At 47.6% G+C, this 12490-nt stretch overlaps 1 protein-coding gene across 2 annotated transcripts in view; it reads left to right on the forward strand.

Annotated features, from left to right (window-relative positions):
* Window positions 1-2840: 2840 nt before the first annotated feature.
* Window positions 2841-12490, forward strand: part of lactb2 (lactamase, beta 2) — a 108184-nt gene continuing 98534 nt past the window's right edge. For both annotated transcript variants that reach the window (XM_072467584.1, XM_072467585.1), the window contains exons 1-2: window positions 2841-3020; window positions 8810-8973. In XM_072467584.1, coding sequence (XP_072323685.1) covers window positions 2899-3020; window positions 8810-8973 — 286 coding nt within the window. In that variant the 5' untranslated portion in view covers window positions 2841-2898. The remainder of the gene's footprint in view (window positions 3021-8809; window positions 8974-12490) is intronic.

Genomic DNA, 12490 nt, shown 5'->3' on the forward strand with positions numbered 1-12490 from the left:
AGCTGCCATTCAGATGGGTTTCAGGCTTCTGGAACAGACAGTCCCATCTATAGTGGAGATGTAGTCACAGAGCCAAGGACTATGAGGGGTTGTCGGCGAGCATCCAGAACCTGCAGGCACAGTTAGAAGAGTCCAAACGCGTGCAGCAGAAGGTGGTGCCGACCATGCATGCCAGCCAGACCAACTCTACACAGCTGGCGTCGGTGATGGAGGCATTGGGGGTGATGGTTTTGGCTATGGATCAGCATGTCCAAGGCCTGGGGCATTCTGTGCAGGCGCTGGCCAAGGCCCAGAACAGGGTTGCCGCCTCACAGGCAACCATGTGCCAGAGCCACCTGGAAATCGCACTGGCATTCCTGAGCGTGGCCCAGTCACAACACCCATGACTGGGAACGTGGGCGGCATTGCCCAGGTGCTGCCAACATGGCGCAGGCGCAGAGGGAGGTGGCCCAGACCCAGAGGGAGATGACACAGTCACTGGCTAATGTGACACAAACCCAGAAGGTGGTGGCACAGTCACAGCGTGATGTGGCACAGTCCCAGGCGGAGATGGTCTACTCCCTGTGCTCTATGGCCGCAAGCGTGCGGACCCTGGTGGAGACCAGAGCGGGCCTCCAGGACTGGCAGCGCCAGGTGGCAGGGGAGTCACGGGGGATAGCTCCGATCACACCCCCATCCCATGGAGTAGCCCGGGGGCCATCGGGCACCCTGAGGAAGGAGAAGGTGATGGGGATCCTGCTTGCGACGGCCACAGGGGAGATGCTGGAACACCACAGCACCCCGGTCATCCCCACACCCCCACTATTTGCCTTCAAACAACCGTGCAACCGCAAACAAACCATTGTTTGCAGCAAACTACCCAGCCTTCAGAACAGTGACCACGACACCACACAACCCTGCCATGGCAATCTCTGCAAGACGTGCCAGATCATCGACATGGATACCACCATTACACGTGAGAACACCACCCACCAGGTACGCTGTACATACTCGTGCGACTCGGCCAACGTTGTCTACCTCATACGCTGCAGGAAAGGATGTCCCTAAGCGTGGTACATTGGCGAGACCATGCAGACGCTGCGACAACGAATGAACGGACATCGTGCGACAATCACCAGGCAGGAATGTTCCCTTCCAGTCGGGGAACACTTCAGCAGTCAAGGGCATTCAGCCTCTGATCTCTGGGTAAGCGTTCTCCAAGGAGCCCTTCAGGACGCGCGACAACGCAGAATCGCCGAGCAGAAGCTTATAGCCAAGTTCCGCACACATGAGTGCGGCCTCAACCGGGACCTGGGATTCATGTCGCATTACATTCATCCCCCACCATCTGGCCTGCGAAATCCTACCAACTGTCCTGGCTTGACACAATTCACACCTCTTTAACCTGGGGTTACCCCATCTCTGGATCTGTGAAGATTTAATCACCTGCTAATGCTCGCATTCCAAGCATTGTCTGGCATCTTTGAATCTGTCTATATATATGTTTTTGGAACATACCTCTTCATTCACCTGAGGAAGGAGCAGCGTTTGGAAAAGGGTGGAGTAAAACTTTTTAACTGGACGTCATTACATCACAAACCCTCTTAAACCTAACTAGGAACACTATTTAATAACCTCTACGCTGTTTTTAACCTCTAGATCTCAGAATTATTTCCTTGTTTCACGTTGTGTCAGGAATAATCATTTGAATAATCATTTGGGGTAGTACGGTGGTTAGCATTGTGACTTCACAGCGCCAGGGTCCCAGGTTTGATTCCCCGCTGGGTCACTGTCTGTGCGGAGTCTGCACCTTCTCCCCGTGGCTGCGTGGGTTTCCTCCGGGTGCTCCAGTTTCCTCTCACAGTCCAAAGACGTGCAGGTTAGATGGATTGGCCATGCTAAATTGTCCTTAAGAGTCCCAAAAGGTTAGGAGGGGTTATTGGGTTACGGGGATAGGGTGGAAGTGAGAGCTTAAGTAGGTGCAGACTCAATGGGCTGAATGGCCTCCTTCTGCATTGTATGTTCTATGTTCTATGAACCTGACAAGATGTGTTCATTTAAACCAATCCAACCCAGGATTAGAGTCATAGATAATTACAGCATGGAAACATGCCCATCAGCCCAGCTGGTCCATGCCGCCCAGTTTCTATCACACTCGTCCCACTTGCCTGCATTTCGCCCATATCCCTCGAGTCCCACCCTGCCCATCTAACTGTCTGACTGCTTTTTAAAGGACAAAATTGTATCCGCCTCTTCCACTGCCTCTGGCAGCCCGTTCCAGATGCTCACCACCCGCTGTGTGAAGAAATTTCCCCTCTGGTCTCTTTCCTATTTCTCTCCTCTCACCTTAAACCTATGCCCTCTAGTTCTAGACTCCTCTACCTTTGGATAAACCATAATCATTTCATATATCCCAAATTCCAATCAACCCTATTAAATTAAAATAAAATCATTCTTGCGTGAATTTCTAAGCGGATTAAAATTCCCACGTTTGTCAACTAGGTTGATAGCTTTTGATCAGAAACATTTGCTAATTTCATTTCCCCCTTGTTAGATATCCGACTCAAACCACTTAAACTATGATCTCAAAACCACACTCAGATTGTACCGCCATCGCCAGGCCCCACCTTCCACCGCCAGGCCTCGCCCTCCACCGCCAGGCCCCGCCTTCCAGCGCCAGGCCCCGCCTTCCACCGCCAGGCCCCGCCCTCCAGCGCCAGGCCCCGCCCTCCACCGCCAGGCTTCGCCCTCCAGCGCCAGGCCCCGCCCTCCACCGCCAGGCCCGACCTCCACAACTGCCGCGGCGCTCGCTAGGTCGGGGGCGCGCAGCAGGCGCTCTCGCGCGCGCGGCGCTCTCTCTGTCACTCACTCGGTCGGGGACGCGCCTTGCGTCGGTAACGGGCGCGCGCGCGGAGCAGGATGGCGACGGTTCTGCCGAAAGTGCAGTGTTTGTCGGCCCGGGTGGTGCGGGTGTTGGGCTGTAATCCTGGCCCGATGACTCTGCAGGGAACTAATACTTACCTGGTGGGGACTGGGCCCCGGTGAGTAAAGAGTGACGAATCCCGGAGGGACACAGCCGGAAAGCGGGGCCTGCTCCGGATCTCCCAGGAGGGATTGACCCAGGAACAGTCACTCCTGATGTGACGCACCAGTGACAAAGTGTCATCCGTCCAGACTCGGAATGTTAGCTCCCTTCTCTCGCCACAGATGCTGTCCGACCTGCTGAGATTGTCCAGCATTTTCTGTTTTTGTTTCACTCCCGATGTGCCTCAGCAACATGTTGATGTCCATAGAAAATTTACAACACTGGCAACCATTCGGCCCATCTAACCTGTGCTAGCTGAACATGAGGGATCCTGCCTAGCCCCACTCTTGATCCATCGCACTGTGAATTGCAACACCTTAGGTTCATATCCAAAATGTCTTTAAATTCAGTGAGGATTTCTGTCTCGGCTACACTTTAAAGCTGAGCTCCAGATACCACTCGCTACCCAATCTGTCCAGGTCCCTCAATTTTATTCACTTAATCTCCTCGCTACCTCCTCTACTAAACCTTATTGAACTTCACCTGTCATGGCTTTATCTATTTATTTTTCCACATTTCTTCTAAAGCTGATCTTACATACGCGTTCTGTAATCATGTGGCTTGGGTTTAACTATGCACTACTAACACAAGTTTTCAACCCAGTGACATATGTTGCAGCACTCTGGGATATGAATTGTGTTCGTTTGATGTTCATCTTGTTCTCCAAGTTGAATTGAGAGTCTGCTCAGGGAATAGCCCACTGTGGCCTGTCTGGGCAGTGGTCACACACTCAGTCCTTTTGAAAATGCCCCACATCCCCTATTGACAATGTACCCCCCCCCCCCCCCCTGTTCCTCGAGCCAGGTTGTTCCTGCTGTTTCAGACTGCTATCCGGTCCAGAATTGCTATCCATAACTGTTGGTGGAGGTTCACGCATTTATTACCTAAATTATATAGAGTGTGTAATATAGTCTTCTTGGAGATGGAAAGTACCGAGGGGAGGAAGCGGAGTGGGTGGCAGTGAAAAGGATGACTGAAGAAAGTTAGAACCAGCATTAACTAAGAGAATATAAACAATGGCATATTTCCCAACCCCTTAGTTTTGGTGTGACCCAATTTCTATTAACCCCACAGCAAAATCAAGATAGGGTTAACTCAGAGTTAGTTTATTCACACACACTCAAACACATGACGAGGGTTGCAATATAGCCTCCTTGATCAGTCATAATAGAAGAGGGGGGAATAGAGAAAGAAAGTTACAGGGCAAAGACCACAGAATAAAGAATTATTGTTTCAAATGAATCCAGAATCAAAGTATTGTTTTTCTTTCACAGAGGTCGGCAGGCTGGAGAATGATGCTGGATGATGGGATAGGCACGTAAAGATGAATTAGTTTTGCAAGCGGTGGTATAGAACTTCAGAAGTCCCAGTAGAAATGGAGTAGATGGGGGCAGGCAATCACCTGAATTGGGCCCTTGGTCTGAATTGTTCATCTGCTTGCTAGGTGGAAGATGGCAGACTGCTTTGCAGCTCCACAAGGCAATATTACAGGTTGCTCCAGTTAGGTGGTGATGTCTCATGAGTCGTACTTGTCCACTTTGGCTTTGACAAAGGATGTATATTCCTTTGTCTGGATTCTTGAAATTGTTCTAACCATTAAGAAGGTCAGTCTGAGCAAACTGGTAGGTTAGGTTAGGTGGATTGGCCATGTTAAATTGCCCCTTAGTATCCAGGGATGTGCAGGTTAGGTTATGGGGTTACAGTGTTAGGGCGAGGTGGAAGGGGAGTGTAAATGAGTATCTCATGTCAAAGAGATCTAGGAGTACAGGTCCACAGGTCACTGAAAGGGGCAACACAGGTGGAGAAGGTAGTCAAGAAGGCATACGGCATGCTTGCCTTCATTGGCCGGGGCATTGAGTATAAGAATTGGCAAGTCATGTTGCAGCTGTATAGAACCTTAGTTAGGCCACACTTGGAGTATAGTGTTCAATTCTGGTCGCCACACTACCAGAAGGATGTGGAGGCTTTAGAGAGGGTGCAGAAGAGATTTACCAGAATGTTGCCTGGTATGGAGGGCATTAGCTATGAGGAGCGGTTGAATAAACTCGGTTTGTTCTCACTGGAACGAAGGAGGTTGAGGGGAGACCTGATAGAGGTATACAAAATTATGAGGGGCATAGACAGAGTGGATAGTCAGAGGCTTTTCCCCAGGGTAGAGGGGTCAATTACTAGGGGGCATAGGTTTAAGGTGAGAGGGGCAAGGTTTAGAGTAGATGTACGAGGCAAGTTTTTTACGCAGAGGGTAGTGGGTGCCTGGAACTCGCTACCGGAGGAGGTGGTGGAAGTAGGGACGATAGTGACATTTAAGGGGCATCTTGACAAATACATGAATGGGATGGGAATAGAGGGATACGGACCCAGGAAGTGTAGAAGATTGTAGTTTAGTCGGGCAGCATGGTCGGCACGGGCTTGGAGGGCCGAAGGGCCTGTTCCTATGCTGTACATTTCTTTGTTCTTTGTTGTTAGGGTTGGTGCAGACCCGATGGGCCGAATGGTCTCCTTCTGCATTGTAGGGATTCTATGATTCTATTCTTTGATTCTACTATGGTGGATTATTAAATATAGACGATCTTTGTAGAATTTGATCTCTGCAGCCACAGGGGCCGTTGATAATAATCTTTATTTGTCTCACAAATAGACTTACATTAACACTGTAATGAAGTTACTGTGAAAATCCCCTAGTCGCCACACTATGGCCCCTGTTCAGTACACTGAGGGAGAATTCAGAATGTCCAATTCACCGAACAAACACTTTTGGGACTTGTGGGAGGAAACCAGAGCAACTGGAGGAAACCCACTCAGACACTGGGAGAACGTGCAGACTCCGCACAGACAATGACCCAAGCCGGGAATTGGACCAGGGTCCCTGGCACTGTGAAGCAACAGTGCAAACCACTGTGCTACCATGCTGCCCATAAAATTAAGTGCCAGCTTCTCTGATATTGTCTGTTCCTTTTGTTTAGCGTTACAGGCAGATATAGTTTCAGCCTTTGTCCAATTTTTTAAAAAAATTAGGGGAGATAGAAATTTTCTGCATTAATTTGTGGCAGGTTTTCCAAAGAATTTCCCACCGCTATCACTTACATAAAAAGCAAGAGGGTAGCCAGGGAAAGGGTTGGCCCACTGAAGGATAGGCAAGGGAATCTATGTGTGGAGCCAGAGGAAATGGGCGAGGTACTAAATGAATACTTTGCATCAGTATTCACCAAAGAAGGAATTGGCGGATGTTGAGTCTGGAGAAGGGTGTGTAGATAGCCTGGGTCACACTGAGATCCAAAAAGACGATGTGTTGGGCGTCTTGAAAAATATTAAGGTAGATAAGTCCCATGGGCCTGATGGGATCTACCCCAGAATACGGAAGGAGGCTAGAGAGGAAATTGCTGAGGCCTTGACAGAAATCTTTCGATCCTCACTGTCTTCAAGTGATGTCCCGGAGGACTGGAGAATAGCCAATGGTGTTCCTTTGTTTAAGAAGGGTAGCAAGGATAATCCAGGGAACTACAGGCCGGTGAGCCTTACGTCAGTGGTAGGGAAATTACTGGAGAGAATTCTTCAAGACAGGATCTACTCCCATTTGGAAGCAAATGGACGTATTAGTGAAAAGCAGCATGGTTTTGTGAAGGGGAGGTCATGTCTCACTAACTTGATAAGAGTTTTTCGAGGAGGTCACAAAGATGATTGATGCAGGTAGGGCAGTGGATGTTGTCTATATGGACTTCAGTAAGGCCTTTGACAAGGTCCCTCATGGTAGACTGGTACAAAAGGTGAAGTCACACGGGATCAGGGGTGAGCTGGCAAGGTGGATACAGAACTGGCTAGGTCATAGAAGGCAGAGAGTAGCAATGGAATGATGCTTTTCTAATTGGAGGGCTGTGACTAGTGGTGTTCTGCAAGGATCAGTGCTGGGACCGTTGCTGTTTGTAGTATATATAAATGTTTTGGAGGAAAATGTAACTGGTCTGATTAGTAAGTTTGCAGACTACACAAAGGTTGGTGGAATTGTGGATAGCGATGAGGACTGTCAGGATACAGCAGGATTTAGATTGTTTGGAGACTTGGGCGGAGAGATGGCAGATGGAGTTTTATCCGGACAAATGTGAGGTAATGCATTTTGGAAGGTCTAATGAAGGTAGGGAATATACAGTGAATGGTAGAACCCTCAAGAGTATTGAAAGTCAGAGAGACCTAGGTTTACAGGTCCACAGGTCACTGAAAGGGGCAACACAAGTGGAGAAGGTAGTCAAGAAGGCATGCGGCATGCTTGCCTTCATTGGCCGGGGCATTGAGTATAAGAATTGGCAAGTCATGTTGCAGTTGTATAGAACCTTAGTTAGGCCACACTTGGAGTATAGTGTTCAATTCTGGTCGCCACACTACCAGAAGGATGTGGAGGCTTTAGAGAGGGTGCAGAAGAGATTTACCAGAATGTTGCCTGGTATGGAGGGCATTAGCTATGAGGAGCGGTTGAATAAACTCGGTTTGTTCTCACTGGAACGACTGAGGTTGAGGGGCGACCTGATAGAGGTCTACAAAATTATGAGGGGCATAGACAGAGTGGATAGTCCGAGACTTTTCCCAGGGTAGAGGGGTCAATTACTAGGGGGCATAGGTTTAAGATGCGAGGGGCAAGGTTTAGAGGAGATGTACGAGGCAAGTCTTTTACACAGAGGGTAGTGGGTGCCTGGAACTCGCTGCCGGAGGAGGTGGTGGAAGCAGGGACGATAGTGACGTTTAAGGGGCATCTTGACAAATACATGAATAGGATGGGAATAGAGGGATTCGGACCCCAGAAGTGTAGAAGATTTTAGTTTAGATGGGCAGCATGGTCGGCGAAGGCTTGGAGGGCCGAAGGGCTTGTTCCTGTGCTGTACTTTTCTTTGTCCTTTGTTCCATAATGTGAAGTTGGTGGGGCAGGCTGCATCAGCTGACCATGCAGCCCCAGGGGTTTCCTATGGCACCTCTTGGGCTTTGACACTGGGCAGTGCCACCCAGGCACCCTTGCACTGGCACTCAGGCTGCGTTCCAGCCAGCTTGGCAGTACCAGGATAGCAATGTCAAGGTGCCCACGTTCCAGGGGATGGCCAGGGAGCCACCCAGCACTATCCCTAACCACTCAGGCATCTAATGATCCAGGAGACTCCCCGAGACCATTCCACCTCATCAACGTTCTTGTGGGCCATGACTGATTGGTGCCCAGTTGCAGCCACCCTGGGGCGGTCGGTGAATCGAGGGAGGCTGGAAGATCCCGGGTGTGTAGGCCTTAATTGGGTTTAAGATCTACTTCAGCGAGCGCCGTTTGGTCCTGCTCCTTTTGGGCGGAGTTCCGATTGCAACACCTCGCGTCCGGGACGTTGGTGGCTTCCGCGAGGTGCGGAGGCCCACGGAAGGCCTCTGCCAGGGATTTACCAGCTGTGTTGTGCTCTCGCTCTATCGCAATGCAGCCAGAGAATCACGCCCATAGTGTGAGATCTTAGATCTTTTCCAAACATCATGTGAAATGTGGCAACTGAGTGCCCACATCGTATCTTGGGAGGTGATCCAGTCCTGGTTAAACACCAGCAATGTGTGTAAGATGCATCTTTTGAGGCATAGTGTAATTAATAATTCCGTCCTACTTTTTAACTATTTGTGTTGTGTTTATATTGCAGTATTGCTTTAGGAAATAGTCCTGTTGAGGAAGTTAACCAAGTAATATAGTTGAAAATGATTACGTTGATACTGAATATCCTTACATTTTTCTGACAGACGATTCTTGATTGACACTGGTGAGCCAGGTGTGCCTGAATACATCAGCTGTTTAAAAGAAACTTTGATCCAGTTGAATGCCAGTATTCAAGAAATTCTGGTGACGCACTGGCATATCGATCATGTTGGAGGTATACCAGATATATTGGAGAATGTTGTTGATGGTGAGTATGCTGAGGCAAGTGATCTCCCAGTCCCCAGTAATTAAAAATATAGTCATATGTATTTAAAGCTTTGTGCAATATGACCTTTCATGTTGAAATAAATGCCAAATTGTAAATGGGAGCTATATTGCTTTGTACTTTTAATGGGTAGGGGAGATGGTGCTACTAAACATTTGCCTGTGGTACTAGATTGTGCTTAACTTCTTCCTGAGAAGCTCGCTATGTGTCTGCAAAGAGATATAGATAAGGTTAAGTCAGTGACAACCCTGACTGGCAAGTGGGTCACATGAGTGGCTCTCTGTCATCTCAGTGGGCTGCAAGATTGAGACCGGGCATGTTCCCTGACTGTGACCCCATGAATAAGATTGCATACTATTAATATAGGCTGAATATTTCATAATGAGTTATAGATAATGCTTAAGCATTCATATATTAATAGAACTATCAACTTCAAATGGTAAAAACAAAATAAATATTTACATTTTGATTGGACACAGAGGGAGCACACAGCTCTCACAGTCTATGTTGTGGGCAATCAGCACACACCTCACTTCACATGCCCTTGCTTTACCTGTGTGTCACTTTAGGCATACCAATAGGAAAGAAAAAGTGGATGAAAACCAGTGGAATCTGGTCTGTGTGGAGTTTGCACATTGTCCCCAGGTTAGGTGGATTGGCCATGCTAAATTGCCCCTTAATTGGGGGGAAAATAATAATTGGGTACTCTGAATTTTTTTAAAAAGAAAGTCAGAGGGATCAGAGTATCCTTGTAAATGGACCACAAAAGGTTACCATGTAGATACAGCAAGTAATTAGGAAGACAATTGGAATGTTGCCCTTGCAAGGGGGATGAAGTATAAAAGTAGGGAAGTCTTACTACAACTGTACAGGATATTGGTGAGAACACACCTAGAGTACTGTGTACAGTTATGGTCTCCTTACATAAGGAGGGATATACTTGCTTTGGAAACCGCTCAGAAAAGATTTGCTAGGTTACTCTTAGGATGGAGGGGTTGTCTCATGAGGAAAAGTTAAGCAGTTTGGACCTATACTCTTTGGAGTTTTGAAGAATGAGAGTTGATCTTATTGAAACATCAAGGATTCTGAGAGAGCTTGACAGTCGATGCTGAGAGGGTGTTTTGTCTCCTGGGGGAACCTAGAACACGGAGACAGAGTTGAAAATAAGGGCTCTCCCATTTAAGACTGAGATGAGAAAGTTTATTTTCTCTCCGAGAATCATTAGTCTTTGAAATTTCCCAGAGAGCAATGAAGGCTGGGGCATTGAAGACATTTGAGGCTGAGTTAGACAGTTTTGTGATCTACAAGGGAGTTTATGGGGTCAGGCAGGAAAGTGGCTGTGGTAATACCAGGTATTGCAGTACCTGAGAGGAATGACCATTGGCTAGACCGAGGGGTCTACCATTGGATAATGTACATAGCCCCGCCCCGAGAGGCGGGGTATAAGAACCGATGCCATCTCAGCAGCCTTCACTTTCTGTATCATCGCTGCTGGGTACAGTTCTAACTGATTAAAGCCGATTAGATATAACTCCTCTTTGTCTCGAGAGTATTGATTGTGCATCAGTGGCGTTGGCCACAATCAGATCAGGCATTATCTTTAATAGTCGAGCAACTCGAGGGGCCAAATGGCCTACTCCTGCTACCAGTTCTGTTTTTTAAGTGTTTTAATTTTAACAAATAATGCAACAAAACCACAGGAATGGTACAGCTCAGCACAAAATAAAAGTCTCAACATATATGGATACAATGAGGAACAGGAGAATAGCAATATAATTGGCTCAGTGCAATCATTAGACTCAATTGGTGCCTCTATACGCACCACCAGAGAACAGGGGAGAGAAAGATAAAGCCATGAAAACATGGTAAAATGGTGCACACCTTTTCACGCAGCAATTGCTCACAATGACCATGAGTGTTCAGGATAAGTTTTTTTTGTGCCATATTTGGGCATGCACCAGAACATATCTCCCTCAACTCCAGTTGCACCTGAGGCACCAATGACGTACTGTAACCCCCCTCTCTCCGGATGTAAGATTCATCTGTACCCCTGCAGGAACCCCTGCAAAGCCACCTCTGACCTCAACATATTCAGTCTTCTGGCTGGTAATTGGCTTGCTGGCACATTTCTTTCACAGGAACGGTAGGGAGCCATCAGGGCCCACTTCCACCATCCCTTTTCTGCATGGTCCCCTGAAATCCTATCCAAGTGTCAATTTCCACGTACTCTTAAATATCAGCTCTAATCTCACTACCACCTCTCTTAATTTCTCACTCTCTAAAGTGTCCAACTGCTTGCTGACATCCAGGACTGGATAAATAGAAATGTCCTCCAACAAATGTTGGGAAGACTGAATCCGTTAAACATAGGCCCTGCCATAATCACAAATTTCTCTCCCTGGGAAAAGTCTGAAGCTGACCTAGACATTCACAGCATTGGTGGCATATTCCACTATGAGTTGAGCTTCCAAGTACGTATCTGTGTGATCATTGAGACCATCTTTTTCAAACCCTATAACATTGTCAATTCCACCCCTGTCTCAACTCATCTGTGGCTGAAACCCTCATCCATGCTTTACTAACCTCTAGATTTAACTATTCAAATACATTCCTGATCAGCCTTCCTCCTTTTACCCCCTTTTAAACTTGAAATCATCCAAAACTATCCTCAAGCTACCTTGCACCCAGTCCGGCACCCTGTGCTCACTGGCCAAACTGACTACCCAGTAAGCAAGGTCTCCATTTTAAAATTCTCATCCTTGTTGTCAAAATTCACCACTGTCTCTCACCCTTACTATCTTTTTAATCTGTCAGCCCTAGAATCTGTCAAGTCCTCAGAACTCCTCAAATGTTGGCCTTTTGAACATCCCCAATATTAATTGCTTTGTCATTGATGGCTGTGCCTTGATCTGACAAGGCCCTAAACTCTGGAATTCCCTTCCTAAACCTCATCACGTGTCTACTTCCCTTTCTTCATTTAAGTCACTCCGAAAGCCCACCTCTTTCAGTCAGTCCTCCATCCTGATGTCAGAAGTTTGTTGATGATTACACAATGTTCAATACAATTCCCAACTCCTCAGTTGCTGAAGCAATCCAAGTCTACTTGCAGCAAGAACTGGACAATATTCAAGCTTGCGCTCATAAGTGGTAAGTACCACTCATACAAGTGTGAGGCAATTACTGACAGAGAAAATACAGAATGATCTCAGCAGGTCTGACAGCATCTGTAATAGAACATAGAATATACTGTGCAGAAGGAGGCCATTCGGCCCATCGAGTCTGCACCGACCCACTTAAGCCCTCACTTCCACCCTATCCCCCTAACCCAATAACCCCTCTTAACCATTTTGGACACTAAGGGCAATTTAGCATGGCCAATCCACCTAACCTGCACGTTTTTGGACTGTGGGAGGAAACAGGAGCACCCAGAGAACATAGAACATAGAACGATACAGCGCAGTACAGGCCCTTCGGCCCACAATGTTGCACCGACATGGGA

This window comes from Scyliorhinus torazame, chromosome 11 (genome assembly GCF_047496885.1).
Source record: "Scyliorhinus torazame isolate Kashiwa2021f chromosome 11, sScyTor2.1, whole genome shotgun sequence".
NCBI classification, from domain to species: domain Eukaryota; kingdom Metazoa; phylum Chordata; class Chondrichthyes; order Carcharhiniformes; family Scyliorhinidae; genus Scyliorhinus; species Scyliorhinus torazame.